This window comes from Pyrgilauda ruficollis, unplaced genomic scaffold (genome assembly GCF_017590135.1).
Source record: "Pyrgilauda ruficollis isolate IOZ18807 unplaced genomic scaffold, ASM1759013v1 scaffold388, whole genome shotgun sequence".
NCBI lineage: Eukaryota > Metazoa > Chordata > Aves > Passeriformes > Passeridae > Pyrgilauda > Pyrgilauda ruficollis.
The window spans coordinates 118,686-136,675 of record NW_024525356.1 but is presented as its reverse complement, the minus strand read 5'-3'; the positions used below and the strand labels follow the sequence as shown (position 1 = coordinate 136,675).

At 66.7% G+C, this 17,990-nt stretch overlaps 2 protein-coding genes and 1 long non-coding RNA gene across 3 annotated transcripts; all 3 read left to right on the top strand.

The window, feature by feature from the left end:
- Positions 1 to 1,125: 1,125 nt before the first annotated feature.
- Positions 1,126 to 5,086, top strand: RORC (RAR related orphan receptor C). The gene is made up of 7 exons (XM_041476478.1): positions 1,126 to 1,296; positions 1,731 to 1,872; positions 2,427 to 2,840; positions 3,394 to 3,515; positions 3,624 to 3,756; positions 4,533 to 4,640; positions 4,713 to 5,086. Exons 1-7 carry the CDS (start codon positions 1,171 to 1,173, stop codon positions 4,955 to 4,957), a joined length of 1,290 nt encoding a protein of 429 aa, XP_041332412.1. The 5' UTR covers positions 1,126 to 1,170; the 3' UTR covers positions 4,958 to 5,086.
- A 1,359-nt stretch (positions 5,087 to 6,445) lies between these two features.
- TDRKH (tudor and KH domain containing) lies at positions 6,446 to 17,074 on the top strand. The gene is made up of 11 exons (XM_041476479.1): positions 6,446 to 6,957; positions 7,940 to 8,046; positions 8,747 to 8,945; positions 9,449 to 9,588; positions 9,671 to 9,950; positions 11,101 to 11,264; positions 12,194 to 12,366; positions 12,460 to 12,524; positions 15,478 to 15,629; positions 16,647 to 16,715; positions 16,869 to 17,074. The coding sequence occupies exons 1-11, from the start codon at positions 6,837 to 6,839 to the stop codon at positions 16,971 to 16,973; spliced, it is 1,575 nt and encodes a 524-aa protein (XP_041332413.1). The 5' UTR covers positions 6,446 to 6,836; the 3' UTR covers positions 16,974 to 17,074.
- Positions 13,755 to 15,042, top strand: LOC121358373. The gene is made up of 3 exons (XR_005955875.1): positions 13,755 to 13,927; positions 14,021 to 14,085; positions 14,938 to 15,042. It is a non-coding gene; the product is annotated as an uncharacterized LOC121358373 (long non-coding RNA).
- Positions 17,075 to 17,990: the final 916 nt, after the last annotated feature.

Sequence of the window (17,990 nt, the reverse complement as noted above, 5' to 3'; positions counted from 1 at the left end):
AGCCCCCAGTCCCATACTGGGCCATACTGGGAGCCCCCAGTCCCATACTGGGCCATACTGGGAGCCCCCAGTCCCATACTGGGCCATACTGGGAGCCCCCAGTCCCATACTGGGCCATACTGGGAGCCCCCAGTCCCATACTGGGCCATACTGGGAGCCCCCAGTCCCATACTGGGCCATACTGGGAGCCCCCAGTCCCATACTGGGCCATACTGGGAGCCCCCAGTCCCATACTGGGCCATACTGGGAGCCCCCAGTCCCGTCCTGGCCCCGCGCGTTTCCTGTCCCGGGGCCGTGTCCCAGTTGTGGCTTTGTGGCTCCGGCAGCGCCAGCACAGGGTGACAGGGGACACTGGGGACAATGGGGACATTGGGGAGGTGACACAGGTCCCACGGGTGACACCCGAGCCCATGGGGGACCTCCTGGTCCCACAGGTGACACGTGAAGACACAGGTGACACCTGGTCCCACGGGTGACACAGCAGCCCATGGGGACACCTGAACCATGGCAGGACACGGGTGGCACTGTGGGTCCCACGGGTGCCTGGTGACAGGGTCCCCGTGCCTGTGTCCCCATGCCAGTGTCCTGTGCTGGTGTCCCCATGCCAGTGTCCCCTGCCCGTGTCCCCATGCCACTGTCCCATGCCAGTGTCCCATGCCAGTGTCCCATGTCAGTGTCCCATGCCACTGTCCCATGCCAGTGTTCCATGCCAGTGTCCCGTGCCAGTGTCCCATGCCCATGTCCCCAGGCCACTGTCCTGTGCCAGTGTCCCATGCCAGTGTCCCATGACAGTGTCCCATGACAGTGTCCTGTGCCGGTGTCCCGTGCCAGTGTCCTGTGTCAGTGTCCCATGCCCATGTCCCCGTGCCACTGTCCCATGCCTGTGTCCCCATGCTACTGTCCTGTGCCAGTGTCCCATGCCAGTGTCCTGTGCCAGTGTCCCATGCCCGTGTCCCCATGCTACTGTCCTGTGCCAGTGTCCCATGCCCCTGTCCCTGTGCCAGTGTCCCATGCCAGTGTCCCGTGCCAGTGTCCCGTGCCAGTGTCCCCATGCCACTGTCCCCATGCCAGTGTCCCATGCCAGTGTCCTGTGCCAGTGTCCCATGCCCCTGTCCCTGTGCCAGTGTCCCATGCCAGTGTCCCGTGCCAGTGTCCCGTGCCAGTGTCCCCATGCCACTGTCCCCATGCCAGTGTCCCCGTGTCCCCCCAGCCCACATCGAGGTGATTCCCTGCAAGATCTGCGGGGACAAATCCTCCGGGGTGCACTACGGGGTCATCACCTGCGAGGGCTGCAAGGTGACACGGGGACACGGGGGGGACAGGGGACACGGGGACATGGAAGGACAAGGGAGCGTGCAGGGGATAAGGGGGGACATGGGACATTGGGGACATTGGGGATATAGGGGCAAGGGGGGACCTGGGGACATTGAGGGCATTGGGGACATGGGGATATAGGGGCAAGGGGGGACATGAGGATATGGGGACATGGGGACAAGGGGGGACATGGGGACAAGGGGGATGTCAGGGGGACTTGGGGACATGGAGGAATATGGGGACAAGGGCGGACATGGGGACCATGGGGACATGGAGGGGACATTGGGACAGGGGGACATGCGGGATATGGGGACATTGGGACAGGGGGACATGGGAGGACATTGGGACAGGGGGACACGGTGCCGTGGGGTGACACGGGTGACGCTGGTGACACGTGTGACACGGTGCCACCCCAGGGCTTCTTCCGGCGCAGCGAGCGGCGCGGGCCGAGCCTGGCGTGTCACCGCGGGCAGCGCTGCGACATCGACCGCGCCACCCGCACGCGCTGCCAGCACTGCCGCCTGCAGAAGTGCCTGCGCCTCGGAATGTCCCGCGACGGTGTGTGACACGGGGACAGCGAGGGGACAGCGCGGGGACACCAAGTGTCAGCCCGGGGACAACGGGGACTGTCCCTGGGGACAGCGCCCTGTGCCCCTGGGGACATCTGGACCACCCTGGGGACATCTGGAACCCCTGGGGACACCGGGGACTGTCCCTGTCCCCTGGGGACATTGCCTTGTGACCCTGGGGACATCAATCTGTTACCCTGGGGACATCGCCTTGTGACCCTGGGGACATCGCCTTGTGATCCTGGGGACAGCTGGAACCCCTGGGGACACCGCCCTGTAACCCTGGGGACATCAGTCTGTTACCCTGGGGACATCTGGAACCCCTGGGGACAGCGCCCTGTGCCCCTGGGGACAGCTGTCCCTCGCCCCTGGTGTCCCCGCATTTGGGGACACCTGTCCCCCAAAGCTGCAGCCCCCCGCCCCCTCCCTGAGGACCCCTGTCCCCACCCCGGCGCCACCTGTCACCGCCCTGGGGACAGCCCGAGGTGTCCCCGCGCGCGTGTGGCACTCCGGTGTCACCCGCTGTCCCCGCTGTCCCCGCAGCCGTCAAGTTCGGCCGCATGTCCAAGAAGCAGCGGGACCGGCTCCAGGCCGAGGTGCGGGAACAGCTGGAAAAGCGGGAGAAAAACCGGGAACAGCACCGGGAACAGCTGGAACAGCTGGAGCACCGGGAACAGCCGGAAAACCGGGAAAACCGGGGGAAATGGGGAAAATTGGAAAAGCGGGAGCAGGAACGGGCGGCCCCGGGGCCACCGCAGCCCCCCCCGGCGGGGCGCTGTCCCCCGTTGTCCCCCGCTGTCGCCGCGGGCTGTCCCAGCAGGGCGTGGCCCGCGGAGGAGGCGACAAGGAGGGGACAGGACGGGGACAGGGCGGGGACAGCGGGGACAGCGGCGACGGGGCCGATCCCTCAGCCCGGTACCGGCGGCGTCCCGGAGTCACCCGCGGGCCTGGAGATCGGTGAGTGGCCCTGGGGACTGTCACCTGCGGGGCTGGCAGTGTCACCTGCGGGGCTGGCAGTGTCCCCTGCGGGGCTGGCCGTGTCACCTGCGGGGCTGGCCGTGTCACCTGTACGGGCACGGCTGGTGACACCTCGGGATGTCACCTGTGGTGCTCCATGGTGGTGGCACCGGCTCTGTCACCCGTGGATGCCACCACGCTGGTGACTCCTTACCCACCAAGGCCACACACCGGGCCACCCTCCCTGTCCCCACGCCTGTCCCCAAGCCCTGCATGTCCCCTCAGAGCTGCTGACACAGAGTGTCCTGCTGTCACACCATGTCACCCCTGTCCCCTCAGAGCTGCTGACCCAGTGTCCTGCTGTCACACTGTGCCACCCCAGTGTCCTGCTGTCACACCGTGTCACCCCTGTCCCCTCAGAGCTGCTGACCCAGTGTCCTGCTGTCACACCGTGTCACCCCTGTCCCCTCAGAGCTGCTGACACAGTGTCCTGCTGTCACACTGTGCCACCCCAGTGTCCTGCTGTCACACCGTGTCACCCCTGTCCCCTCAGAGCTGCTGACACAGAGTGTCCTGCTGTCACACCGCGCCACGTGCCACCCCCGCGCCGAGGACCTCCAGGGCCACCGCTGGGTCACCTTCAGCCCCGAGGAGATCCGCGCCTACCAGAGCCAGGTGCGGGCCGGGCGGGGGACGCGGCTGTCCCCAGGGGTGGCGCGGCTGTCCCCGGGGGTGGCGCGGCTGTCCCCAGGGGTGGCATGGGGGTGACAGCCACTCTCGCAGCCCACGGCGGAGATGTGGCAGCGCTGTGCCCGCCGTGTCACCGAGGCCATCGAGCGCGTGGTGGAGTTCGCCAAGCGCCTGCGCGGCTTCCTGCAGCTCAGCCAGCACGACCAGATCGTCCTGCTCAAGGCGGGTACGGCCACCGCGTCCCCGTGTCACTGTCACCAGCCCAGGGCCACCCCGGGCCCTGGTGCACACTCACAGGGACGCCCCGGCCCCTTGTCACCAGCCCCAGGGACACTGTGACGCCTTGTCCCCAGCCCCAGGGTCACCCCATCACATTGTCCCCAGCCCTAAGGACACTCTGTCCCCTTGTCCCCAGCCCCAGGGCCACCACATGTCACTGTCCCCAGCCCTAAGGACACTCTGTCCCCTTGTCCCCAGCCCCAGGGCCACCACATGTCACTGTCCCCAGCCCCAGGGACACCCCATCACATTGTCACCAGCCCAAGGGCCACCCTGTCGCCTTGTGACATTGTCCCCAGCCCCAGGGCTATCCCATCTCCTTGTCTCCAGCTCTGGGGCCACCCTGTCCCCTTGTGACAATCCCGCGTGTCCCACGGGGAGGTGACAGTCCCCAAAATCACCCCCATCCTTTCTGTGGAGGTGACAATCCCATGTGTCCCACGGCGAGGTGACAGTCCCCAAAATCCCCCCCATCCTTCCTGTGGAGGTGACAATCCCGCGTGTCCCACGGGGTGGTGACAGTCCCCAAAATCCCCCCCATCCTTCCTGTGGAGGTGACAACCCCGCGTGTCCCACGGCGAGGTGACAGTCCCCAAAATCCCCCACATCCTCCTGCCGAGGTGACACCACCCGGGGCCACCACCGCGGCGTCCCCTCCGCACCCCCTGGATGCGGTGGCGGTGTCGCCGGTGCCAGCAGCGCTGTCGCCTGCCGCGGTGCCAGGTGCCATGGAGGTTGTCCTGCTCCGGATGTGTCGCGCCTTGGACGCCGCCACCGGCACGGTCCTGTTCGAGGGCAAACTGGCGGGGCCCGAGCTCTTCCGCTCGCTGGGTAGGGCGGCGACACGGCCGGGGGACGCTCGGGGGACACTTGGGGACAGCGGTGACACCGGGCTGTCCCCAGGGTGTCCCGAGCTCGTCGCGTCCGTCTTTGACTTCGCGCGGGGGCTGAGCGCGCTGCGCTGCTCCGAGAGCGAGCTGGCGCTGCTGAGCGCGCTGCTGCTGCTCAACGCCGGTCAGCCCTGTCCCCGAGTGTCCCCGAGTGTCCCCAAGTGTCCCCAAGTGTCCCCCCGGCGTCCCCACCCTTTGTCCCGCTCCGTGTCCCCACCCCGTGTCCCTCCCCAAACCTCAAACGGGGTTTGTCCCTGAGCGCGGTGGGCGGCGGGGTGTCCCCAAGGTGTTCCCAGGGTGTCCCCGGGGTGTCCCCCACAGTGTCCCCAAGGTATTCCCACGCTCGTGCCCCTGTCCCCACGCCGTGTCCCTGTCCCCACACCCTGTCCGTGTCCCCACGCCGTGTCCGTGTCCCCACGCCGTGTCCCTGTCCCCACGCCCTGTCCCTGTCCCCACGCCGTGTCCGCGCCACGCGTGTCCCCGCGGTGACAGCCGTGTCCCCGCGTGTCCTCGGTGTCCCAGCCGTGTCCCTGGGTGTCCCCGCGGTGCCCCCGCCGTGTCCCCGCGTGTCCTCGGTGTCCCAGCCGTGTCCCTGCCGTGTCCCCGCGGGGACAGCCGGGTCCCCACGCGTGTCCCTGGGTGTCCCCGCCGTGTCCCCGCGGTGACAGCCGTGTCCCCACGCGTGTCCCTGGGTGTCCCCGCCGTGTCCCCGCGGTGACAGCCGTGTCCCCGCGTGTCCTCGGTGTCCCAGCCGTGTCCCTGCCGTGTCCCCGCGGTGACAGCCGTGTCCCCGCCGTGTCCCCGCAGCTGCCCGCCCCGGGCCGGCTCCGCGCTCTGTGCTCGCAGCACCTGGAGCAGGTGCAGGCTTTCCGCCGCCTGCACCCCGCGGGGGTCTCGGCCGCCTTCCCCCCGCTCTACCGGGAGCTCTTCGCCCCCGACCCCGCCGATGGCCCCGCGGGGACCCGCTGAGCGCCGCCCGGGGACCACCGGGAGCATCCGTGACCCTGCTGAGCGCGACATCGGGACCGCCGGGACCCCCGGGATCACCGGGACCGCCGGTATTACCGGGATCACCGGGACCGCCGGGATCACCGGGACCGCCGGTATTACCGGGATCACCGGGATCACCGGGACCGCCCCTGCAGCTGAGCACACCTGGGGGTGCTCCCACCCCGGCACCTGCCGGGAATGCGGCACCTGGAGGGGACCCGCCACCCACGGGGCCCGGCACCTGGCGGGGCTGTCCCCCGTGGGTGCCCGGTCCCCGTGGGTGCCCGCTGTCCCGGTCCCCGCGGGTTCCCGCTGTCCCCGGGCCCCGCGAGCTGTCCCACGGTCCCCACGCGGTGGCGGAGCTCGGTGGGGCGGCGTTGGAGGGGAATAAAGGCGTTTTTGGGGAGCGCCGGTGTGTCCGTGGGCTCCGTCACGGGGGACACGCGGGGACACCGGGAGCGGCATTAGAGCCCGCCCCGCGCAGCGCTCCGAGCGCCCATAGGCTCCCGTGACTGTCACTCAAACTAGAAGGCGGGCATTCGTATTTTCTGGCTCTCTGATTGGTTCGCCTCCAGCTACTTGCCATTGATTGGCTGCTTTATTCCCGTTATTTCCCGCCCCCGCATGTGGGAGGTCTCGCGGGGATTGGCCGCTGCTCCGCAAGCCGTGATTGGGTGGGATCCTTGCGGGCTGCGCTGTGATTGGCTGGGAGGGGAGGAGCCGCGATGTGATTGGTGGCTGGCGGGAGGAGGCGGGGCCAGCTGCGGGGCGCGGGAGGCGGCGGCGGCACCGGGGCCACACCGGGCCCGAACCGGGGCCGGGCCCGAACCGGGGCCTCTCGCGGCCGGGCCGGGCCGAGCCAGCGCCGCTACTGGGCCGGGGGGCGGCCCCGGCACCTGCAGGTACCGTGAGACCACCGGGGGGCGCGGCCGCGGTGGCTGCAGGGGCTCCGCTGCCGCTGCACCGGGCTCGGGGCCTGCACCTGAGCCGAGCCCCCCGTGAGGGCACGGGTGGGGGGGGACGGCCGGGGAGTCCCCGCGGTGAGGGGCGCAGCGCGGCCCGGCCCCACCGGGAGCTGCCGGTGGTCTCTCGGTTAGCCCCGGTAAAGGCCCGGTAACGGCGCGGTAAGCCCCGTCCGCAGGCGGCGATGGCGGGACGCGGCTCCGTGCACAGCCTGAGCAGCCTGCAGAAAACCGCCCTGCTCCTGGGCGTCCCGGCCGCGGCCACCGTGCTCTACATCCTGTACCGGCGCTACCGGGAGAGCCGAGGTGGGTGCGGGTCCCGCACCGGGGCCTGGCCTCGCCCCCCCGGTACCCCCGGGAGCTCCCGCGCGGAGGGGGAGCCTGCGGGAGTCGCTTTTTCCCCAGGGAATTCCCTTGTGAGCTCCTCAGGGAGGTCCCTGTCCCTTTGGGACCCTTTGGGGACACCCTGGGGACACCTTGGGCACACTTTGGGGACCCTCTGGGGACCCTTCAGGGACACCTTGGGGACCCTCTGGGGACACCCTGGGGACACCTTGGGGAAGGGGATGTTTTTGGAGTCACTTTTCGCCCAGGGAATTCCCTTGTGACCTCCCTGTCCCTTTGTGACCCTCTGGGGCCACCTTGGGGACCGACATTGGGGTGACCCTGGCTCGGGGGGTTCCCTGCGCGTGTCACGCGTGTCCCCCCCGTGTGTCCCCGCGGTGTCGCAGTCGTGTCCGTGTGGTGACAGCCGTGTCCCTGGGTGTTCCCGTGTGTGTCCCCGCGGTGACAGCCGTGTCCCCACGCGTGTCCCCGCGGTGACAGCCGTGTCCCCGCGTGTCCTCGGTGTCCTCCCTAGGAAGTGGGGGCCCCTTGGAGTCACTTTTCCCGCTGGGAATTCCCTTGTGAGCTCCCCAGGGAGGTCTCTGTCCCTTTGGGACCCTTTGGGGACACCTTGGGGATACCCTGAGGACACTTTGGGGACACTTTGGGGACCCCCTTGGAAGCGGAGCCCCCTTGGAGTCCCTTTTCCCGCCGGGAATTCTCCGTTCCCTGTTTGTAACCCCCCTGGGAGGGATCCCAATCCCTTCCTGTCCCTTTGGGGACCTTCTGGGGACACTTTGGGGACCCTTGGGGGCACTTTGGGGACCCCCTGGGAAGCGGAGCCCCCTTGGAGTCCCTTTTCCCGTTGGGAATTCTCCGTTCCCTGTTGGTAACCCCCCGCCCCGGGGGTCCCGGCCCCTCCGTGCCCCCCCGGGACCCAGCCGTGTCCCCGCTGTCCCCTCAGAGGCACAGGTGACGCTGGTGGCAGACGAGGGGCTGGAGGTGGGGCTCAGGGTGCCCCGCACGGCCCTGAAAGCGCTGATCGGCCGCCGGGGAGCCACCATCAACCAGGTGGGGCAACTGGGAAACTGGGGAACTGGGGAACTGGGAAACTGGGGAACTGGGGGTGCTGGGAAACTGGGGAACTGGGGGTGCTGGGGGAACTGGGGGTGCTGGGGAACTGGGGGTGCTGGGGAATTGGGGGTGCTTACCCTGGACTGGACTTACGACTTTAGTGACTGGGAGTAGGCTATTTATTTTTCTCCGTTTGAGACCAAAGTATTAAATCACAAAATCACACATGCTGGGGGAACTGGGAGTGCTGGGGGAACTGGGAGCACTGGGGGAACTGGGGAACTGGGAGTGCTGGGGGAACTGGGAATGCTGGGGGAACTGCCGGCACTGGGGGAATGCTGGGGGAACTGGGAGCGCTGGGGGAACTGGGAACACTGGGGGAACTGGGGGAACTGGAAGCAATAGGAGCACCAGAAGCACCGGGTGTGCTGGGGGAACTGGGGGAACGGGGGGAACTGGGAAGGACTGGAAGAAACGGGAGATGCTGGGGGAACTGGTGGAACTGGGAGCACTGGGGGAACAGGGAAACACCGGGAGTACCAGGAGCTCTGGGAGTACTGGGGGAACTGGGAGTACTGGGGGTGCTGGGAGGGACTGGGAGCACTGGAGACACTGGGAGCACTGGGAACTCTGGGAGCACTGGGGGAACTGGGAGCACCGGGAGCACCGGGAATGCCGAGGGGGGCCTGTCCCGCAGCTGAGGCAGGAGACGGGAGCCCAGATCGAAGTGGAGGAGGAGGAGGAGGAGGAGGAAGGGGGGCAGTCCCTGGTGCAGATCTCGGGCTCGCCGGGCCAGGTGTGCCGGGCCAGGGCGGCCGTGCTGCGCATCGTGGCCGACAGCGCGCCCGTGGCCGAGCAGCTGCGCGTGCCCCAGCGGGCCGTGGGCAGGATCATCAGTACAGGGCACCCCAAAAGCCGGGGGGATCCTTCTGTGCCTCCTGGGACACCCCAAATCCCCAGGGAACCTTCCATAGCCACAGAGACACCCCAAATCCCAAGGGAACCCCAAACCCCAGGGTACCAAGCACCTGTGTGTTCCCCAGCAGTGAACAGGCTGTGGACAGGATCATCAGTACGGGGCACCCCAAAACCTGCAGGGAACCTTCCATAGCCACTGGGACACCCCAAATCCCCGGGGAACCCCAAACCCCAGGGTACCAAGCACCTGTGTGTTCCCCAGCAGTGAACAGGCTGTGGACAGGATCATCGGTACGGGGCACCCCAAAACCTGCAGGGAACCTTCCATAGCCACAGGGACCCCCCCAAATCCCGGTGCAACCCCAATCCCAAACTCCCTTCCCACCCCCAGCCCTCACTCCCTTTGAGAACCCCCCCGAACCCCCTCTCCCCGCTCCTCACGCCCCCCCGGTTCCCCTCCGGGACGCTCCGGTGCCCTCAGGCCGCGGCGGGGAGACGGTCCGGGCCATCTGCCGGAGCTCGGGGGCTCGCGTGGAGTGCGGCCACGAGCCCGACGCCAGCCTGGCCCCGCTGCGCATCATCCGCCTGCTGGGGACGCGCAAAGAGGTGGAGGCGGCCAAGGTGAGCTGGGCGTAACCCCCGCCTTGAGCCCGGTTTAACCCACCCCGGGAGCCTCCTCATCCTCACCCGGTGCCTCCGGCAGAAGCTGATCATGGAGAAGCTGTCGGAGGACAAAGCGTTCCGCCGGGAGCTGGCGCAGGCGGCGGCCGCGCGGTGCCCGCGGAAGCAGCCCCTGGGCAGCCGCCGGGAGCCGCCGGCACCGCCCGCCGCTCCTCCCGGGAGCCCCGGCGGTTGGCAGGAGTGCTGGGATGTGGATTGGGCACCGGCGGCCGGCACGGAAACAGCGGCGGGGAGCGAGGGGACGGAGACGGGCGCGGAGCCCGGGGATGGCAGCGAGGAGCCGCCCGTGGCCAAGTTCGAGGGTGAGAGCGGCGCTGGGGTGGTTCCCGCTGGGAGCCGCGGGTGGGGATGGATTTCCTGGGAATTTCGGGATCTGGGGAGGGTTTGGTGGGGTTTCAAGGTTCCCCTGGGCCATGGATGTCCCAGTGGTGTTTTGGGTGGGTTTTGAAGGGATTTGGGGTGGGTTTCAGTGGATTTCACTGATTTCGGGGTTCCCCCATGCCGTGGCTGTCCTGGTGGGATTTCAGGTGGTTTTGGGGTAGGTTTCAGGTAGATCTCAGTGGATTTGGGGTAGATTTCAGTGGATTTGGGGTGGATTTGGGTAGATTTCAGTGAATTTCAGGTAGATTTCAGTGGATTTTGGGTAGATTTCAGGTGGATTTTGGGTGGATTTCAGTGGATATCAGGTAGATTTCAGTGGCTTTTGGGTAGATTCCAGTGGATTTCAGGTGGATTTGGGGTAGATTTCAGTGGCTTTTGGGTAGATTTCCGTGGATTTGGGGTGGATTTCAGTGACTTTTGGGTGGATTTTGAGTAGATTTCGGTGGATTTCAGTGCATTTTGGGTGTATTTCAGTGGATTTGGGGTGGATTTCAGTGGATTTTGGGTAGATTTCAGTGGATTTTGGGTGGATTTCAGTGCATTTTGGGTGGATTTCAGTGGATTTGGGGTAGATCTCAGTGTATTTTGGGTGGATCTCAGTGGATTTTGGGTGGATTTCAGTGTATTTTGGGTGGTTCAGGTAGATTTCAGTGGATTTTGGGTAGATTTCAGGTGGATTTTGGGTGGATTTCAGTGGATATCAGGTAGATTTCAGTGGCTTTTGGGTAGATTCCAGTGGATTTCAGGTGGATTTGGGGTAGATTTCAGTGGCTTTTGGGTAGATTTCCGTGGATTTGGGGTGGATTTCAGTGACTTTTGGGTGGATTTTGAGTAGATTTCGGTGGATTTCAGCGCATTTTGGGTAGATTTCAGTGCATTTTCGGTGGATTTCAGTGGATTTGGGGTAGATTTCAGTGCATTTTGGGTGTATTTCAGTGGATTTGGGGTGGATTTCAGTGGATTTTGGGTAGATTTCAGTGGATTTTGGGTGGATTTCAGTGCATTTTGGGTAGATTTCTGTGTATTTGAGGTAGATCTCAGTGGATTTCCCCGCTCTGGGGGCTCCCACAGTGCCCAGCCCGGATTTCAGCTTCCCTGCTGACGAGCACCTGGACGTTTACGTGTCGGCGGCCGAGAGCCCCGGGCACTTCTGGATCCAACTGCTGGGCACTCGCAGCCTGCAGCTGGACAAACTGACAGCTGAGATGGGCCACTTCTACCAGAGCAGCCCCCCCGTGAGTCCCCTGTGTCCCCTCGGTGTCACCTGTGTCCTCCCAGTGTCCCCTCTGTCCCATTTGTGTCCCCTCTTGTGTCCCATCTGTGTCCCAACACCGGGCAAGTTCATGGCCAAGGTAGGGCAATTCTACCAGAGCGGCCCCCACCGTGAGTCCCTGCTGTCCCGTGTCCCCTCAGTGTCCCCTCAGTGTCCCCTGGTGTCCCAGCATTGTCCCCCACCCTGTCCCCACTATGTCCCAGCGCTGTCCCCTATCCTGTGTCCCCCTCCCCATCCTGTGTCCCCTCCTGTCCCAACACTGTCCCATCATACCCCCCTGACTGTCTCCATGTCCCCTCCCATCCCAGCATTGTCCCCTCATGTCCCTCCCGTGTCCCCTGACTGTCCCAGCACTGTCCCCATGTCCCCTCCTGTTCCAGCACTGTCCCATCATACCCCCCTGTCTCCATGTCCCCTCCCATCCCAGCACTGTCCCCATCATGTCCCTTACCCCCTGTCCCCATGTCCCTGCTGTCCCAGCACTGTCCCCATCATGTCCCTTACCCCCTGTCCCCATGTCCCCTCCCATCCCAGCACTGTCTCCATCATGTCCCTTACCCCCTGTCCCTGCTGTCCCAGCACTATCCCCATCATGTCCCTTACCCTCTGTCCCCATGTCCCTGCTGTCCCAGCACTGTCCCCATCATGTCCCTTTCCCCCTGTCCCCATGTCCCCTCCCATCCCAGCACTGTCCCCTCATGTCCCTCCCTTGTCCCCCTCCTGTCCCAGCACTGTCCCCATGTCCCCTCCTGTTCCAGCACTGTCCCCACATCCCTGCTGTCTCAGCACTGTCCCCACCATGTCCCTTACCCCCTGTCCCCCTGTCCCTGCTGCCCCAGCACCATCCCCTCACGTCCCCCCCGTGTCCCCTGACCGTCCCTGTGTCCCCAGGTGCCACCCCCGTCCGTCCATGCCGGGGCCATCGTGGCCGCTCCGTACCTGGACGATGGCGAGTGGTACCGGGCGCGTGTCCTGGGGACGCTGGACAACGGCCACCTGGACCTGTACTACGTGGACTTTGGGGACAACGGCCAGGCCCCCCTCGAGGCTCTGCGGGCCCTCAGGTGTGGCAGGGAGGTGACATTGCCGGGATGATGTCCCCGTCCCCTGGGATAATGGCGCTGTCCCCAGGGAGTGCCCTCACCGTGTCCTTGCAGGAGCGACTTCCTGAGCCTGCCCTTCCAGGCCATCGAGTGCAGCCTGGCCGGGATTGTCCCCAACGGTGAGCGGGGTGGGACAGCCCTGTCACTGCTGGGGGTGGCACACGGCCCTGTCACTGCTGGGGTGGGACAGCCCTGTCACTGCTGGGGTGGCACACGGCCCTGTCACTGCTGGGGGTCACCTGCTGGGGAGGGACAGCTCTGTCACTGCTGGGGGATGGCACACAGCCCTGTCACTGCTGGGGTGGGACATGGCTCTGTCACCTGCTGGGGTGGCACAGCCCCGTCACTGCTGGGGGTGGCACAGCCCTGTCACTGCTGGGGGTCACCTGCTGGGGTGGGACAGCTCTGTCACCTGCTGGGGTGGCACAGCCCCGTCACTGCTGGGGGTGGCACAGCCCTGTCACTGCTGGGGGTCACCTGCTGGGGTGGGACAGCTCTGTCACCTGCTGGGGTGGCACAGCCCCGTCACTGCTGGGGTGGCACGGCCCTGTCACTGCTGGGGTGGCACATGACCCTGTCCCGTCCTGGGGTGGCACATGACCCATGTCACTGCTGTCCCAGTGTGTCCAGTATCCCGGTGTCACCCCTGTCCCCAGTGTGTCCCCACTGGTGGCACGTGGCCCGAGGCAGGCCTGCAGGTGTTCGAGCAGCTCCCCTGTCCCCGTGTCACTGTCACAGCTGTCCCCATGTCCCCGCAGGTGGCACGTGGCCTGTCCCAGCATTGTCCCCCACCCTGTCCCCACTATGTCCCAGCGCTGTCCCCTATCCTGTGTCCCCCTCCCCATCCTGTGTCCCCTCCTGTCCCAACACTGTCCCATCATACCCCCCTGACTGTCTCCATGTCCCCTCCCATCCCAGCATTGTCCCCTCATGTCCCTCCCGTGTCCCCTGACTGTCCCAGCACTGTCCCCATGTCCCCTCCTGTTCCAGCACTGTCCCATCATACCCCCCTGTCTCCATGTCCCCTCCCATCCCAGCACTGTCCCCATCATGTCCCTTACCCCCTGTCCCCATGTCCCTGCTGTCCCAGCACTGTCCCCATCATGTCCCTTTCCCCCTGTCCCCATGTCCCCTCCCATCCCAGCACTGTCCCCTCATGTCCCTCCCTTGTCCCCCTCCTGTCCCAGCACTGTCCCCATGTCCCCTCCTGTCCCAGCACTGTCCCCACATCCCTGCTGTCTCAGCACTGTCCCCACCATGTCCCTTACCCCCTGTCCCCCTGTCCCTGCTGCCCCAGCACCGGCCCCTCACGTCCCCCCCGTGTCCCCTGACCGTCCCTGTGTCCCCAGGTGCCACCCCCGTCCGTCCATGCCGGGGCCATCGTGGCCGCTCCGTACCTGGACGATGGCGAGTGGTACCGGGCGCGTGTCCTGGGGACGCTGGACAACGGCCACCTGGACCTGTACTACGTGGACTTTGGGGACAACGGCCAGGCCCCCCCCGAGGCTCTGCGGGCCCTCAGGTGTGGCAGGGAGGTGACATTGCCGGGATGATGTCCCCGTCCCCTGGGATAATGGCGCTGTCCCCAGGGAGTGCCCTCACCGTGTCCTTGCAGGAGCGACTTCCTGAGCCTGCCCTTCCAGGCCATCGAGTGCAGCCTGGCCGGGATTGTCCCCAACGGTGAGCGGGGAGGGACAGCCCTGTCACTGCTGGGGGTGGCACACAGCCCTGTCACTGCTGGGGTGGGACATGGCCCTGTCACTGCTGGGGTGGGACAGCCCTGTCACCTGCTGGGGGTGGCACACGGCCCTGTCACTGCTGGGGTGGGACATGGCTCTGTCACCTGCTGGGGTGGCACAGCCCCGTCACTGCTGGGGGTGGCACAGCCCTGTCACTGCTGGGGGTCACCTGCTGGGGTGGGACAGCTCTGTCACCTGCTGGGGTGGCACAGCCCCGTCACTGCTGGGGTGGCACGGCCCTGTCACTGCTGGGGTGGGACATGGCTCTGTCACCTGCTGGGGTGGCACAGCCCCGTCACTGCTGGGGGTGGCACAGCCCTGTCACTGCTGGGGGTCACCTGCTGGGGTGGGACAGCTCTGTCACCTGCTGGGGTGGCACAGCCCCGTCACTGCTGGGGTGGCACGGCCCTGTCACTGCTGGGGTGGCACATGACCCTGTCCCGTCCTGGGGTGGCACATGACCCATGTCACTGCTGTCCCAGTGTGTCCAGTATCCCGGTGTCACCCCTGTCCCCAGTGTGTCCCCACTGGTGGCACGTGGCCCGAGGCAGGCCTGCAGGTGTTCGAGCAGCTCCCCTGTCCCCGTGTCACTGTCACAGCTGTCCCCATGTCCCCGCAGGTGGCACCTGGCCCAAAGCAGCCCTGCAGGCGTTCGAGCGGCTCCCCTGTCCCTGTGTCACTGTCCCCATGTCCCCGCAGGTGGCACGTGGCCAGAGGCGGCCCTGCAGGAGTTCAAGCGGCTGTGCTGTCCCTGTCCCCATGTCACTGTCCCCATGTCCCCATGTCCCCGCAGGTGGCACGTGGCCCGAGGCGGCCGTGCAGGAGTTCGAGCGGCTCACGGGCTGCGCTCAGTGGTGCCCGTTGGTGGCGCGGATCTGCAGCTACGGCCCTGCCAGGAAGGGACAGCTCTGTCACTGCTGGGGGATGGCACAGCCCTGTCACTGCTGGGGTGGGACATGGCCCTGTCACCTGCTGGGGTGGGACATGACCCTGTCCCCTCCTGGGGTGGCACATGACCCATGTCACTGCTGTCCCAGTGTGTCTGGTGTCCTGATGTCACTGTTGTCCCTGGCGTGTCCTGGTGTGACCGGTGTCCCAGTGTGTAACCGCTGTCTTGGTGTCACCACTGTCCTGCTGTCCCCAGTGTGTCCCCACAGGTGGCGTGTGGCCCAAGGCAGCCCTGCAGGAGCTCGAGCGCTGTGCTGTCCCTGTCCCCATGTCACTGTCCCCATGTCCCCATGTCCCTGCAGGTGGCACCTGGCCTGAGGCGGCCCTGCAGGCGTTCAAGCGGCTCCCCTGTCCCTGTGTCACAGCTGTCCCCATGTCCCCGCAGGTGGCACGTGGCCCGAGGCGGCCGTGCAGGAGTTCGAGCGGCTCACGGGCTGCGCTCAGTGGTGCCCGTTGGTGGCGCGGATCTGCAGCTACGGCCCTGCCAGGACCTGCCCGCGGCCCCGCCTGCGCCTCTTCGCACAGCGGCACGGCCAGGTGCGCCAGCGGCCGCCAGGGCCACCACAACTGTCCCCAAGTGTCCCCGGGGCCACCACAGCTGTCCCCAAGGCCACCAGAACTGTCCCCAAGTGTCCCCGGGGCCACCACAGCTGTCCCCAAGGCCACCAGAACTGTCCCCAAGTGTCCCCGGGGCCACCACAGCTGTCCCCAAGGCCACCAGAACTGTCCCCAAGTGTCCCCGGGGCCACCACAGCTGTCCCCAAGGCCACCAGAACTGTCCCCAAGTGTCCCCGGGGCCACCACAGCTGTCCCCAAGGCCACCAGAACTGTCCCCAAGTGTCCCCGGGGCCACCACAGCTGTCCCCAAGGCCACCAGAACTGTCCCCAAGTGTCCCCGGGGCCACCACAGCTGTCCCCAAGGCCACCAGAACTGTCCCCAAGTGTCCCCGGGGCCACCACAGCTGTCCCCAAGGCCACCAGAACTGTCCCCAAGTGTCCCCGGGGCCACCACAGCTGTCCCCAAGGCCACCAGAACTGTCCCCAAGTGTCCCCGGGGCCACCACAGCTGTCCCCAAGGCCACCAGAACTGTCCCCAAGTGTCCCCGGGGCCACCACAGCTGTCCCCAAGGCCACCAGAACTGTCCCCAAGTGTCCCCGGGGCCACCACAGCTGTCCCCAAGGCCACCAGAACTGTCCCCAAGTGTCCCCGGGGCCACCACAGCTGTCCCCAAGGCCACCAGAACTGTCCCCAAGTGTCCCCGGGGCCACCACAGCTGTCCCCAAGGCCACCAGAACTGTCCCCAAGTGTCCCCACAGCTGTCCCCAGAACTGTCCCCAGGTATCCCCATTCCTGGTGTTCCCAGAGCCATAGGCAGGTGTGTCACCAGCGTCCCCACAGCTGTCCCCAAGTGTCCCCAGAACTGTCCCCAAGTGTCCCTGTTCCTGGTGCTCCCTGTGCCACAGCCAGCTGTGTCCCCAGCTGTCCCCTCACCGCAATTCCCGCCATTCCCTGTCCCTGTCCCTGTCCCTGTCCCCACTCCGGTGTCCCCGCAGAGCCTGGACGTTGGAGCGGAGCTGGTGCGTTTGGGCTACGCCGTGCCCGGGCCCCCGGAGGAGCCCCCGGTGAGCTGCTCCCGGTGTCCCCGTGTCCCCTCCCGGTGTCCCCGTGTCCCCTCCCGGTGTCCCCGTGTCCCCTCCTGATGTCCCCGTGTCTCCTCCCGGTGTCCCCTCCCGGTGTCCCCTCCCGGGAGGGCTCATCCCGCTCTTCCCGGGCAGGACAATCTCGGCTGCGCCTCCATCCCGAGCCCGCCGGAGCCCGGTGACAGCCCCGGGACCCCGTCCTGCCTCAGCCTGCCCGGTGAGCCCGGGCCGTCCCGGTGACACCGTGCCGGTGACACTTCCCGGTGTGTCCCTGCCCCGGGAATGGTGTCGGGACCCCCGTGCCCGGTGCCACCGGGAGCCGCTCCCGGTGCCACCCTTGAGTCGCCCTGTCCCCAGGGTCACCAGAACTGTCCCCAGGGCCACCACAACTGTCCCCAGGGTCACCACAACTGTCCCCAGGGTCACCACAGCTGTCCCCAAGTGTCCCCACAGCTGTCCCCAGAACTGTCCCCAAGTGTCCCTGTTCCTGGTGCTCCCTGTGCCACAGCCAGCTGTGTCCCCAGCTGTCCCCTCACCGCAATTCCCGCCATTCCCTGTCCCCACTCCGGTGTCCCCGCAGAGCCTGGACGTTGGAGCGGAGCTGGTGCGTTTGGGCTACGCCGTGCCCGGGCCCCCGGAGGAGCCCCCGGTGAGCTCCCGGTGTCCCCGTGTCCCCTTCTGATGTCCCCGTGTCCCCTCCCCGTGTCCCCTCCCGGTGTCCCCGTGTCCCCTCCTGATGTCCCCGTGTCTCCTCCCGGTGTCCCCTCCCGGTGTCCCCTCCCGGGAGGGCTCATCCCGCTCTTCCCGGGCAGGACAATCTCGGCTGCGCCTCCATCCCGAGCCCGCCGGAGCCCGGTGACAGCCCCGGGACCCCGTCCTGCCTCAGCCTGCCCGGTGAGCCCGGGCCGTCCCGGTGACACCGTGCCGGTGACACTTCCCGGTGTGTCCCTGCCCCGGGAATGGTGTCGGGACCCCCGTGCCCGGTGCCACCGGGAGCCGCTCCCGGTGCCACCCTTGAGTCGCCCTCTCCCGGTGACCCCATCCCGGTGACCGGAGCTGCTCCCGGTGCCACCACCGAGTGCAATCCGGAGCCCTCCGGGAGGCCGGACCGACAAATCGCGGGGATCTCCGCTTGTGCCTCTTGTCGGGATACGACACGCCGGGGCCGAGGGCCGGCGGTGCCCCTTCCGTTACCGGGAGTTCCCGGTTCCCTCGCCTTGTTTTGCTGTTCCGTTGCACTAATTGTGGTTCTGGGTT